General features: G+C 41.3%; 1 protein-coding gene across 1 annotated transcript in view; it reads right to left on the bottom strand.

Moving 5' to 3' along the window:
- The window catches only part of SNX13 (sorting nexin 13), a 135,092-nt gene that overhangs the window by 46,055 nt on the left and 73,928 nt on the right, over positions 1–15,109 (bottom strand). The window contains exons 14-16 of the mRNA XM_067562103.1: positions 10,417–10,521; positions 8,329–8,461; positions 3,913–3,950 (exon numbers count right to left, since the gene is read on the bottom strand). Of these exons, the coding sequence (XP_067418204.1) occupies positions 3,913–3,950; positions 8,329–8,461; positions 10,417–10,521 (276 nt within the window). The remainder of the gene's footprint in view (positions 1–3,912; positions 3,951–8,328; positions 8,462–10,416; positions 10,522–15,109) is intronic.

Raw genomic sequence — 15,109 nt, 5'->3', positions numbered from 1 at the left:
GAGGCTGAGGGAACTGGGCTTGTTTAGTCTGCAAAAGAGAAGAGTGAGGGGGGATTTGATAGCGGCTTTTAACTACCTGAAAGGGGGTTCTAGGGAGGATGGGGCTAGGCTGTTCTCGGTGGTGGCAGATGACAGAACAAGGAGCAACGGTCTCAAGTTGCAGGGGGAGGTCTAGGTTGGACATTAGGAAAAAGTTTTTTACTAGGAGGGTGGTGAAGCATTGGAATGGGTTACCTAGGGAGGTGGTGGAATCTCCATCCTTACAGGTTTTTAAGCTGAGGCTTGACAAAGCCCTGGTTGGGATGATATAGCTGAGGTTAGTCCTGCTTTGAGCAGGGGGTTGGACTAGATGACCTCCTGAGGTCCCTTCCAACTCTAATATTCTATGATTCTATGATTCTAAAGTTAAAGGCAATACAGGCCTAGATGGCATGTTATAGAGTTCCTGGGCTGGAAGCAGTGTAGAAGATGGGCCTGGGTTCCTCTACCAGCCACTGGGTAGTGGTTCCGGGCGCTGGAGATGTCAACCGGACAGATGGGCCGGAAAGACTAATTTCCCCAAAAGGGGAGGGACTTAGTGACCTGGCCAGTGGGCCAAGCCATGGACCGGCAGTGACAGCACCGAGAGCAAGAGAGACCACCTAGAGAGATGACGAATGCACAGCATGAGACGGAGCTAATCCCCAGAGCGATCAGCAGGAGGTGCCATGAGCGGAGAGGGAACCCTGTCACACCATGTTTTGGGGGTTTTTCTTTAAGAACACATTTTACAAAGTTAACTAACTTATTTGTGTATGTATAGACGTCTAACTACCTAGATTTATCTAGGCTGCAATTATCTAAAAGTGCAAAGAGTGTGGGTACAAATGTGCTCACAAAAAGGGAGAATGGAGCTTTTAGAAATTTGAAGTTTTAATCTTACTCTATTTTTTAAAAATAGGGAAGAGAGAAAATATATGTTAAAGGCATTTACATGTATGGGATCCTTGCCTCCTTTGCACCTTATGTCCAGTTTTTCAAAGTTTGGAAATCCCTAACTAATAAATGCACACATTAGACATGCATGTGTGAGCAAGTGCATATTATTCATCTATGCCAGAGGTCGGCAACCTGTGGTATGCATGCCAAGGGTGGCATGTGCAATGATTTTGAGTTGCACACTGCTCTCGCCTTCCAGCCCCACCCCTCTCCCACAGGGGCCCAGCAGTACCCTCTCCCTGGCCAGAGCTGGTGCAAAGCAGGCGAGGAAGGCTGCCTGGCCCCTGCATGCCCGGGGTCCTCGTGACTCCCTAGATGCACCCAGCGCGGGACCGGGAGGCTGAGGGGCTGGGTCCGCGCCATGGCCCTGGCCAGGAGCTGCGCAGAGGCCGCTTCCCCCCACCCCCAGCTGCTTTGCGCCAGCTCCGGCCAGCACACCACTGTGCCTACATGGCCCTGCTTGGGGCGGGGAGCCGCACAGCTTCGGCCAGCAGGGCACCGCTGGGCCCACTTGGAAGAGGGGCAGCTGCCGGGGATGTCAGTGGGCGGGCAGCATCCCTCTCAGGTACACCACTGCTGCATGGGGGAGGAGAGCAGGAAACGGGCCTGCAGACACACACCTGGCCAGGGCGCTGGGCTCATTGAAAGTGGGAGGCGGGAAGGGGGGAAGACTTGGAACCCCCCTGCCAAAAGGTTGCCGACCCCTGATCTAAACAAACTAGTCACCAATTAAACTTCAGAACAGAAATGTGTTTGCACAGATATCTAGTTTATGTTCACAACTGTATGTACCTAGCTTTGAAACCTGATTCAGTTCCATTAAGCTAATATTTGTGCAATTTTTATAGGCATAACAGCATATACTGCTGAAACAGTGTAAATTCTATATTATGGACTCATTTAGATATCTGTTTAACAATTTGCAAAATAGTTAGTGTATGTACTGCAATGGTTCTGTATATCATACATCTCAAATCAGACTATTTCAATACATCATATAAGATTAATCTATAATATAAATCAACTGCAAAAAGTTAAGAGATACATCAGTATTTTATTTTAAAATTATCTTAAAACAAAGTATATTTTCATACCTTATGTTTACCTATCTAGAACCTAAAACAGTTGATTTAAAAAAATTAGTTCTTAGGCTGAAACTGTCCTCCAAATAACTCTGAAATACATTCTTATGACCAAGGTATAAAATGCTAAAAATGCAGTTTTATAATGGAAACGCTAGCAATCACAACTAGATTGGCCGTGCTGGGAAGTGCATTGATTAATTATAGTAAACTGAACACATTATGGTTTCTTTATGAACAGATTTAACACTTACCACAACAGGTAAGAAGGGTGTGTGTGGGGGGTGAGGGGGAAGGGAGGTGGTTGGGTTGGGTTTTTTTTTTTATTAGAGCTATTAGGACATTTAAAATTATAAGTCATTTTACATAAAAACTTCTTACACAGATTACATTTAGGGAAGCACAAATTAATCCAAACGCTGTACATGCTACAGTAAGATTTCTTTAGATCAACTATTTTTCTTTACTTTTTATTTTGTGTGTTTGATGGCACTTTATGTATAGGCCATTTCCTTTTAACAATTGGTTAGTCAGTTTCCCCTGTTTTTGTGCACATTTTATATAACAGGTGAGAAGAAAAATAAGAAAATATGATTGCAAAATCACAAAAATTGGCAGGGGAACTCCAAGATATGTGAAAAAACAAATTACTTTCAATTCATTTTTTAAAATGTGTTAGCTTTCAAGTAAATTGTGGGAACTATTCTTTGTATTCCTCTGCCAATACAGCCAGGTAACTTAGTTACCATGAATCATACTGTAGTAGAGGGACTCCAAGAGAGTCGAAGAATCCCCTAAAAAACAACCTAGAACATTTTCTAGACATGAAAAAAAGTCATGCCTTCAAATTCAGATTTCTGGTTTTTTTGTACTTGAAGTAAGGGCTGACCCCAATGTTTACTTCAGAGCAGAGAGATGGGGAATACAGCTGAATCTTCTTGTCTTGGGCCTCAGCCAGGTGTAATTTAGGGGAACACACTGAGGGGAAAAGGAGGAAGTATATTTGGGCAGGCGGATTTTTTTTTAAATGGCTGTGGATTGAAGGTGCGGAATGTGCTTAGGGATTTGGAATGTTAAAATAAGTCCTGTTGGAAAAAATTAGTGGGAAAATGGCAGAGAAGGTGCTCAAAAGTGTATGATAAATTTGTTTATCATATGACTATTACCTTCATATATGTGGGAACATAGTACTTGTTGCTATAATGTTTATGTATTAAAAACTATAGAGGAGTCAGATAATTGAACGGTTCTGATTAACTATTGCAAACCTTTTATTTTAAAATGAAATTATTAAATCTGCAAGATTGATATTTACATATTTTGAACAATTACAATTATTTGTATATCTAATATAGAATAGAATCTAGAATTTAATTTACAAACTTCTAAATTTGTTTATCATATCTTGAAAGCTAATACTAGTAACCTTATAATTTCATAGGTGAATTATTTTTTAAAAATTATTCCTTTTAGATTTGCATGGTTTCAAGGTGCTCCATCAAGGTATGAAGTATTTTATTTTCACCCAAGCTCATATCTATTTAAGAAATCATTTAGGAATTAATGTACTTTTTTGCATAAATTAAAATAATTGTAGATGAATGTATCCCATTTCCATGAGAAACAGAATAATACATTCTTCATTTTTTAAAAAAATAGGGAAAGGGCTGAAAAGTAAATCTGTGTCCTGCGGCTAAATGAACAGCTTTAGGTTTGCTTAATCAGCTCAACAGGAAGGTAGGCTTGTATTTTCAAGAAAAGCAATTGCAGTAAAATCAAACCTCTCGTGTCTACATATTTTAAACTATTTTATAAGACTTCTATAATGTTGAAAAAAGCCCAAGGCACTTACCAAATTTATGCTGCTTGTCGGGGACCCATTAAAAGATTCTGCAGGAAAAAAATCAATTTAGAATTCAGAACATGCTTTCTAAACAGTTGCTGCATCTAAGGGTCATTCACTAGAAATAAAATCATGTCACCTTAAACACCACAAAACATTAAAGAAAAATGAAGAACTTGTGGCACACACCCAATTCCAAGTCTCTAAGCTCCTAAAGGCTCCAATCAAAACATCTAAATGAAAATGTGTGTGCACCTGCAGCTAGAAAAGAAGAGTGTATTCATACACTAGAGAACAATTTGTGATTTTAGGCTCATAGTATTACTTTAAGCTGTCTAATTATGTAGGCATAACAGTTAAAGTGAAAATATGAAAGTAACCTTAAGTTTGATTAAAATTCCTATATAGTTTACATTAACTATTGAATTTAGTCTCCAAATATGACATACTAACTTTGCTCGGGACAACAGAGTTACCTTTCTTTTTTCAAATGTTTACTAATTTGCATAAAAACCACTTCTTGGCCCCTTCCAGCTGAAGAATCAATCACTAGTCTCCAAATATTCCATACTCCATCCTATCACACATCAAATCCAGGCAGCTTTTAAAATTTAAACACAAAGAATCATTCCCTTGTTTGTTATAACCAATCTGATTTCAAGGAAAAGTCAGCATTCTGGTGGCTACTTCCATTCTATGACACTACCAGTTCTACTCAGCAGAGATACTAAGGAGCATGAGATATGGGAAGTTTTTGTGGGACCTGTGGATAAGGAGCAACAGAAGCAGTACTCATTGCTGCTGTTGCAACTCCAAGAAGCACTAGGCAGCAGCACCACCATACTGAAGACTTGGGTGCAGAGGGAAAGAAATTGACTGACTACTTCTCTGGTGCTGGTGTGTCTACTCAGGTTTTTATCCAGTCCTTATTACTGTAGTACCTGAGGGCCTTGCAAGCATTAATGGACATTATCCTCACAACAGCATTGTGAGATAGGAAGGTATTCCTCTTATTTTGCAGATGGGAAACTGACGATCAGGGTCCCACTGGGTGAGTAAGACTAAAGGCATGTCTCTACAAATATTTAGTGCATAACAAGCTGTGGTGTAAAATGACCTTGCACTAGGTCTGCTGCATGCTAACTGTCCATGCTAACTACACATTAAAAGTTCCATTTGAAATGGGAGTAGATCAAATAGCAGCAGGCTAGTACATGGTAAATTAACACACTAGTTTCTCACACACTAATTGTTTGTGAAGTCAAGCCCTCAGTGACTTCCCCAAGGTCTCAAAAGGAAGTCTGATTGAGCCAAATCTTGGTCTCACAAGTCCTAGTCCAATCTCCTATCCATTAGGTCATAATTCCTAAAAGGACAGCACAGAGCAAGGAAACAGGGCTCGGCAGCCTTTTGAGCAACAGCAACTTGGCGCTAAGGGATAAGGCTACCTCTTTAAGTCCCCAATTTTCCTGACCTGTTCCATCCGACCTCCCATCCTCCCATATGCTCACAAACCCACGTCAACTCCCCAGGCATACCATATAGCAGCAGAGGAAGGTACCAGCAGGCGTAGGAAGGAGAGGGAAGCTGAGGTTTATAGGGGGAGAAGTAGGGTACGAAGAGGGGGTCTAGGATGGAGATGCAGAGAGAAACTCCACTCAAATATCCTGTAGCTCCTCAGGGCAGGTCTACACTAACAGTGCTGCAGCAGCACAGCTGCCCCGCTTTAGCACTTCATTAAAGATGCTACTGTGCTGATATGAGAGCGTCTCCCGTCGGCGCAGTTAATCCATCTCCGCGAGCGGCAACAGCTATGTCTATGGGGAAAGCCCTCCAGTTGACATAACTCTGTCTACATCGGGGGCTAGATCAGTATAACTGCACCATGCAGGGATTTTTCATACCCTTCAGCAATATAGTTATATCGATGTAAGTTTGTAGTGTAGATGGGGGGCCCCTAGGTGGACTGCTCCCCTTTGCTCCTTTACCTGTCACTAATATAAAGCTCCACTTCTCCCACTCCATATATTAAGTCCAATTTCCCCATTCCTCACTTACCTGCCATCCTCTCTCCCCGCACCCACCATCACACCCTCTCATTTGGCATGTGCATTTGTTGTTATGTATATGTCAAAAGTGCAAACAATTATATCATGGAGGTAAATACCCAAATGCACTTGGACTTGTATGATATTTCGTTGTTATGATATGTTTGAAAGTTGCATTAACTTGCTTTTTACTTGATGTAAAGATTGTGTTTGCTTAAAGTTCCTCAATGCACATCCCATCAACAAAGTTTTTTGTTTGGGGCTAGCATATGCACAAAAAGTTGCACACTAATGTCTGCAAAGAAATGTTAGCTCTTCTTTACTATTATTCTTGCCTCATCATATTAGGTCAAAAAAGCCACCTAGTTTGTACTGCGAGAAAGCCATGAATTGGCTTTCATTATGAAATATCTGGACAAACAGTCTGCTAGCAGCAAAAACTAAATATGGAATGTGATTTAATGAATAACAGAACATCAGTTAAAGGGAATTTCTGTAATCTACTCATCATTATATAGCTTACAACAAAGATTTTAAAATAAGGCATTTTAATCTGGAACCATAGAAAAAATATAAAAAGGGTATTGTCAAATTTCTCTCACTAATGAAACTAAGGTGTGGTAATAAAATTGTTATCATTAATTTTTTATTCATAGAATCATAGAATCATAGAATATTAGAGTTGGAAGGGACCTCAGGAGGTCATCTAGTCCAACCCCCTGCTCAAAGCAGGACTAACCTCAGCTATATCATCCCATTTATTAATTTATTTATCATTTATTAATACAACATAATGAGAAATATCTAAATAAATAGTATAATATGCTAGCAAAACTGCATCCAATATCAAATTTGGAGATAACATTGTTCCTTGTTTATATATTGCATTGGTGAGACAGCACCTAGAATACTACATTCATTCATGGAACATTTCAATAATAGAGAAATGTTGACAAATTGAAGAATGGGTAGATGTAAAGGGTATGTCAAATTATTTGGGAATGAAAGAAAAGAAGTTGGCTGAATATCCCTGGGTTGTGTTTGATTGACATAACCTTCTCAAAGACAAGGGGAAAACCACGTGAACTTTGCTATTTAAAACTGGACAAACACTGGAGAATATACTCTAGTGAAAAACTATTTTGGCAGAAGTATAAATGAGATCAAGTAGATCTCATCTTCTGTTTATTCTTGTATAGAATAAATTGAGAGCTTTTGCTACAAAACACCACTAGAGGGCAGAAAAGTACACAATTTACATCTTTCGTCTTCAGCTGTTTCTATACTTTGTGTATATGTACATACATTTTAGCAACTAAATTATTTTTTCACTGTAGCAAAATCCTCCATTATATCAATGAGGTTAAAACGTGATGCAGTAAGTTTGGTTATCCTCAAACCCTGTATCACTTTATGTAAGTCATAAGAGAAACATGGGGCTAAATTTGTATAATCAAGAAAAAGACAACTCAGGAAATAGGATCATAGTCTGAGATAAAAATATAAAATAAAAAAGGGAACTATTCCCAGACCAGATAATACAGAAATGAGGAACAATGATCTGATACTAAAAGGGAAAGTTTTTAACTAGTTATTGAGTTAGGAGCTTTATTCCTCATTGGAATATAGCATTTCCTGTTTAGAAGTGGCTATAGATTTTTAAATTTTTAAATTTAAATTTTTAGAGAGTTTTCAGAAAACTCCACATCTCATGCATTTTCATAACACAACACATTTTATACACACAAATAAGTAGTACACACACGTGTACTCATGCACAGTGTTTACATTTTCATAAAATGAACCATATAGCTTAATATGTCAGGACACAATGATATCACTGTAGAGGCTGATTACATTTGAAAGTGAGTTGGCAAACTTCATCACTGCCCCGACATGCAATGTATTTGGAGAAAACCTGAGTTAAAGTTAGATATTTATTTTATCTCGTGACTCTTGTGGGCAAGCCTTCATCCAGCTTTATAGAAAGTCAGCGACACCAGGAATCCTAATGTAAAATCTCAAGCTTGAGTTCATCACAATAATCAGTTATAAAGTTAGCTATTTAAATACATACCAATAACTGGATTACAATGTATCTATAAGTTTGTCATCTGTGATATATTGTATACATTTAATTTAATAAAATTAATCTAAATACTGTTTAACATCAGTTAATAAAAAGTTAAATAAAATGTGTAACTCAGAAATCCACATATAAGAGAACATAGCAGGATAGAACATGGGAAGGTGATACAGCAAATCAATATTCATTTATGATTTGAAAAGTCAGACTGAAAATTCTGGTTGCATGACTGCTTAATATTTAAGTGGGAATACAAAGCTAAAAGAGAAAAGCTATAGTTCATGACCTCACCTCCTTCCCCATCATCGGATCCTCTGAAACTAGGATCCTTCAGCATATCCAGCTCGGCTAACATGCGCACATACAGTGCATTTTGTTTGAATGAAGGGTAAAATCTTTCATCCCGCAGCATCAATTCATACACCTTATTGAATTAAAATACCAAGATTACCAAAGCTAATAGTCAACGTAAGTTTCTAAATATGCAAAAGTTTTATTAAATTCTACTCGACAAATTGTTTATGTGCACACCATATCTCTCTCACACACACTCCCTATTTTGGAGTTTCTTTAAACCCTGTTGCTGTATTATACAAATGCTTTGGTTCACACGAAGCACAGTTAATATACTTACTTTTAAAACAAGGTTTGATATTACTGGTTCTAGTAATATTTCCCTTTGAAAGTATAGAGAATATCTTCTCAGACAATATCTGGTTTACCAGAACAAAGATTAAAATATGTTGTGTGTGTGTGTGTATATAATTTTTTCCCCCTTGTTTACGGAAGCGCAGTTAACCTTTTCACATCTCATAATAGCTCCTTAATATTTTAACAGTATTTCTTGAAGTTATCCATTGCAATAGCAATAAATGTAGATTTTAGACATTCTTGCAAAAAAAAAAAAAAAAAAAAAAAAAAAAAAAAAAATTTGCCTAAATTTCCAAGCACAGGCAAAACAATCTACTCACCCACCCTTACCCTGATATTATCAAAAGTAGTGGGACTTAAACACATTTAAATGTGGTCCTGCATAAGAATGCTTTCCTAAACCAGGACTAACTCAGAGATATCAATACCACCCTAATTATAACAATGCCCAAAAAATGCTGTCATATGTACATTCCCCCCTACCTGCTTTTAAAACAATGAACCAGTTATGACGCTTGTGTACTAGAACTGTAAGAACAGCATTGGATGACTAATTTGAAGCTGACACACTTTGGAGTGCCTTTCATTTTTTTAATAAAAATTGAAGAAAAAAGTTTGGTTGTTGCCAATAAATCCTGTAGAATGGGGGGATAGATAAACATCAATGATTTAATTTTTTTTTATTTAAATAGGTTTTTTATTTAAATTAAATACAGCTTTATATAATCAAATACATTTATTCAAAATTAAATTTGAAGTTGACAGCCTATATTAAATTTATTGTAATATATTAAAATTATTTAAATTAAATATAAAAAATAATATTAAGCACTACGTTTGCCAGTTTTAAGGAAAGTCAAACCCCTGAACTGGTGGAAGTCCCTGGCTAAGCACCTGGAATCAGCATTTAATGAAGTGCTAAAACAGCTTTTGACAGCAGTAGCTTCTTCTGCAGGAGCAGAAAGAATATTTTCTTCATTTCAGATTATTCAGCTACTTCAGTTCAATGACTAATTTATTCAAAGTTAAGAAGCCAACTGGAATTTGAAAAAGCAGGAAGACTTGTTTTTCTCTGCCATTTTATGAATGAACACTAGCTGTGAAAGGAGATCTACTAATTCTAAAATCTTGAAGAACATGGTGACCAGAAACAATCAGTTCAATTCACTAACTGTAAATAATACTTCCTTTTATGTGTCAGTTTTTGTTAAAGTTTTATGCACCCAGCATATTTAAGGCAATTTTATTTAATTCAACAAATCAAAATGCCGTTTTGACAAAAATCACAGGGAAAAAAAAATCAATTTATTAATAAAAATGCATTATCCAGCATTTTCTAACACGATAAAAAAGTAAAAATTAAAAATTTGAATAAATGTAAGCCAAGCTTATATAGCTGCTTAAATAAATGAGTATAGTTATAGTGTATCTTCCTGGTTACTACCACCAAATATAGTGTAAAGGCTGTGTTAAATTGCAAGTCCACATGTTTTAATGGTTACTTTCAACAAGAATCAAGTTTGGTTTTTTTTTTTTTTTTTTTTTTAAAGGAAAATAACTAAAAAGTACAAATACAAAACATGATTAACACCAACCATTTAAATCAAGTATTCCTGCTTGTGATTTAAATCATGATTAAAGTCAGCGATTTAAATTATTTTGATTTTAAAATCCACCTTGTTATGAGTCTCAACAAGTCCTATTAAGTAAAAAGTGAATATGTTATACCTTTCTCTGAATGTCATCAAAGATTTCAGGTGTTGGGTCCTCATGGTTCAATGTTTCTGCCAGTTTTGCTACCAAGGAGTCATCAATATTAACTCTTGGAGATGCCTGTCACAGAGATCTAAATCAATGTGTGCATTGTTTAACTTCAAAAAAAATAAATACTCCATTTGAAAAAATTAATCCCCAGCCTTAATACTCGAGACAAAATAGGGCTATAAATAAGAAACACAAAATAATGACTCTGCAACAGTTACTGAAATCAAACCTAAAAATGCCCCTTGGCATTTACTCGATACATGCATACAACTGCTATTCAAAGTTAATAAGAGTTATATGAATCAAGGAGAGAACAGACTGTTCAAATTAACTCTCAATATCTTCATTTTTGTTTCTTGAAATTTTCTGAAATATTATCCAGTATTAAATGTGGAGAATCACCTCAAGAATACATGTGAATGCTTTAAAGCTGTTTTAATAAAAATTAAATTATAAGTAAGGCATAATTTAAAAACAATTAAAATATTTGTTTTCATGTTTTTGAAGTGAATTTGCTGTTTGTGAAATATCCCAGTTGGGTTTTACAGAAAACTGAAGTAGTATTAATAATTATTATACAACATGGTCAACAAGAATATACATTTTTTAAAGAATATAAATATATCCCACAGGGAAAATGTGCCTCACCCCTGAAGGGACGCAGGGGAAAGACTAACAGTCTCTGAGTCAATTCAATCATTGATTTCTACATAGACTGCCAAGAACGGTTCTAACTATGACAGAGGGGTTTTTTCGGTGTATATCCAAGCTGGACTAAAAATACTAATCCATATAGCCCACCAAATCAGTTCCAAAAGGCAAAAATTTCTGGTCACCACCAACCTGGCTAGTATTGAAAACAAGTAACCAGAAGTGAAAGACTCATTATGAAACTGATGGAAAAAATACGCTGATAAAGAAACATTACACAAGAGATTTGGACAGTAATTTGTTGAAGACATCTGTGGAGGACATTGTCAGTGAATTTTATGAGCAGAGTGGAAGAGGTTAATCACCTTGTGCACTAATTGGTTCTTCGAGATATGTTCAAGATACCCCCCCTCCCATGGGTGCCCCACTTTAGGTGCATGTGCCTCTCGAACCCTTGATTGGACATTTTCTGTTAGCAGTGCCTGCTCAACCCACACATGTGCTCTATACAACTTCTTGCTGCATTCTGAGGGATATAGGGCTGTGTGGATGAACTACCCTCAGTTCCTTCTCTATCCGAATGTCCAACAAGAACAGTCCAAAGTAGATGGGAAGGAGGTTGGGTTGTTGAGCACCCATAGGTCAATCATCTCAAAGAACCAGTTATTGTACAAGGACAGTAATCTTTTCTTCTTCAAGTAGCATACGTATGGGTGCTCCACTTCACATGACTCCCGAGCTGTATCCTCACAGGGAAGAAGAGGGAGACGACCGTGTCCTGGGATAGAAGGTCGTGTCGCCTCGGGAGCTCAAGGGGTGGGGCAATCGAAAGGTCAAGCAGCATGCTGAACCACTGCTGTCTCAGCCAGGCTGGAGCGATGAGCATAATGTTCGCCCTGTCCCTCTTTACTTTCAGGAGGACCTGGGGTAGGAGCGGAATGGGAAGAAACACATACATGAGGGTCCCCACGTCCAGTCCATGAGAAATACGTTGGAAATCGACCCAGTCTTGCAACCCCGGAGCGAGCAGAATCTCAAACACTTCGTGTTCCAGGCCAATGTGAATAGGTCCAGTTGGGGAACATCTGGAATATCAAAGCCACCACCTCTGGGTGCAATGACCAGTTATGGCGGGGTAAAATCGACCTGCTGAGGTGACTCACCTCTTCATTCCTCACTCCCAGGAGGTGAGAGGCAGTCAAGTGGAAGTCGTGCGTCACGGCAAGGTCCCACAAATGGATAGCTTCCTCGCAGAGGGCTGAGAAGCGCGCTCCCTCCTGCCTGTTTATGTAAAACATGGCTACGGTGTTGTCTGTCAGCACCTGCACAACTCTGCCTGTCAGGAATCAAAGGAACACCTTGCACGCCAGGCGAATGGCCCTCAGCTCCTTCACGTTGATGTGCAGGCGCCTCTCCTTCCCCGACCAGAGCCCCTGAATGGTTAGGTTGGCGCTGATGTGAGCTCTTCATCCCACATCCGAGGTGTCAGAGATTAGGGTGACCGACAGGACCAGTTCCCTGAATGGAACGCCCTTCAACACTGCCCTGGGAGACCTCCACCAATCTAGGGAGGCTAGGACGGGCGGGCGAAACTGACCACCCAATCCAGTGGGTGTCTGCTCAGCACATATTCCGAGGTCAACCACGCCTGAAGCGATCTGAGCCTCAGGCGAACTAGTCTCACTGCGTACGTGCAGGCCGCCATGTGGCCTAACAGCTGTAGGCAGTGCCTGGCGGTTGTTCTTGGGCATCGGTGCAGCTGGGAGATGACAGAGACCATCACCTCTAAACATGGCTGAGGCAGGAAGGCTCTGGCCTGGGAAGCGTCCAGGGTAGCCCCAATGAATTCTATGCATTGCATGGGGGGTTAGTGTGGACTTCTGCTAGTTTATGAGCAGTCCCAGCCTGCTGCATGTGGAGCAAGTGATGGTCACGTTTTCCTGCACTTGGGATCTGGACCTGCCCCTGATCAGCCAATCATCCAGGTAAGGAAAAATTTGCACATCCTTTCGTCTCAGGTGGGCTGCACTACCGCCATGCACTTGGTGAACACCCTGGGAGCCAAAGATAGGCCAAAGGGTAGGGCTGTAAACTGGTAGTGGGAGCCAGACACTGTGAAACGGAGGAAGCGCCTGTGGCTGGGGAGGATGGACACAGGAAAGTATGCGTCCTTGAGGTCGAGGGCAGCATACCAGTCTCCGGGATCCAGGGAAGGGATTATGGAGGCTAGGGAATCCATGCAAAACCTGAGTCGTCTGACATATTTGTTTAGATGACGCAGGTCTAATATGGGTCTTAGACCCCCCTTCACGATGAGGAAGTACCTCGAATAGAACCCCTTCCCCCTTCTGCCTTGAGGGACCATTTCCACTGCTCCCAGTTGAGGAGGGTGTCCACCTCCTGTAAGAGGAGTTGCTCGTGAGAGGGATCCCTGAAGAGGGACGGACAGGGACAGTTGTTGGGGGAGGGGGGGGGGGTGTGTGTGTAATATGTAAACTGTAGGGCATAGCTCCCTGAGACTATCCCAAGGACCTAACGGTCCAAAGTGATTTTTGCCCATTCGGAATAGAAGGGGCTTAACCTGTTCAGGAAGGGGCGGGGCAGATCCAGGAAAGCAGTCAGGGCGACACCCTCGGGCGCACCATCAATATTGCCTCCTCTGGTTGCCTGACCTCCTGGGGGGCCCCTGCTGAGGAGCTGAGGACGAGCTATGGTACTGATTTCTTCTTCTAAACCCCCTATTCCTATCCCTATAGAGTTGAAAAGGGCTGGGCGGAGGCCTTGGCTGCTGCTGCGCCTCTAGCCATGACTGACGCGTGGAAAACTGGGGTGTGTAAAGGCCCAGGGAGCGAAGCATGGCCCTGGAGTCGTTTAGACCGTGCAACTTCGCATCGGTCTGGTCGGAGAACAGGGCCGACCCATCGAAGGGGAGGTCCCGAATAGACTGCTGCACCTCCTGGGACAGGCCCGCGGATTGCAGCCACGAGCACCTTCTCATACAGATGGCGGAGGCTATGGCCCTGCCTGCCGAGTCAGCAGTATCACACAATGTCTGGAGCGCTGCCCTAGCTATTGTGGTTCCTTCCTCCATGATGATGCTAAAGTCTGCAGCCTGGTCCTGGGGCAGGTCCTCAGCGAACCGCCTGAGGGAGTCCCACAGGTTGAAATTATATCTGCCCAGGAGGGCTTGAAGGTTGGCAATCCTGAACTGCAGGCTTGCCGTGGAATAAACCTTTCTCCCAAACAAGTCCAGCTTCTTATTGTCCTTGTTCTTGGGAGAGGACCCTGGCTGACCTTGCCTGTCTCGCTGGTTAGCCACATCTACTACCAGAGTTCCTGGGGTGAGGTGAGTGAACAAATACTCAAACCCCTTGGCCGGAATGTAATATTTTTTCTCGGCCACCTTTGACATGGGGTGACCAAGGAAGGAGTTTGCCACAGGGCCTTTAAAATCTTAAGGACCCTTTCGTGGACTGGGAGCGCCACGCTTGCTGGGGCAACCGCCGCCAGCACATTAAAGAGGGTATCTTCAGCCTCTTTTAGCCCCTTCACCTCCAGCCCCAAGTTGGAGGCTACCCTCTAGAGCAGCTCCTGGTGCGCCCTGAAATTCTTCAGTGGCGCTGAGTGGTCCCGGGAGACTGCCTCGTCAGGTAAGGAGGAAGAAGACTGCTGAGGTGCGTCCTGCGGGTGCACCCCTACTGGCATAGGATTGCACCCACTGAGGGTCCCTCCATGGGGTCCATCTCCTCGTCCTCGGAGTGGTTTCTATGGGCCTTCTCCTGTGCCCGAGGAACGGACTTCACCCCCAACAACATAATGGATTGGGGCCCCGACCCCACCTGGATACCCCATGGGGCCCACTAAGGCCATTGTTGCGGCCATTGTCCCTGGGGCCACCCCGGGGCTGGCTGTAATGCTTTGTGGGGGCATCGGTTCGCCCGACAACTGTTCCCCTTAGGAGACCCTGAGTCATCCTCATAGTCGGAGGCCCTGGACCGGCAGTGCC

Source organism: Emydura macquarii, unplaced genomic scaffold (assembly GCF_026122565.2).
Source record: "Emydura macquarii macquarii isolate MOO-44397 ecotype Brisbane River unplaced genomic scaffold, CSIRO-AGI_Emac_v2 contig_2422, whole genome shotgun sequence".
Lineage (NCBI taxonomy): Eukaryota > Metazoa > Chordata > Testudines > Chelidae > Emydura > Emydura macquarii.
Note: the sequence above shows the minus strand (reverse complement) of the source record. Positions and strands in the feature narration are given on the sequence as shown.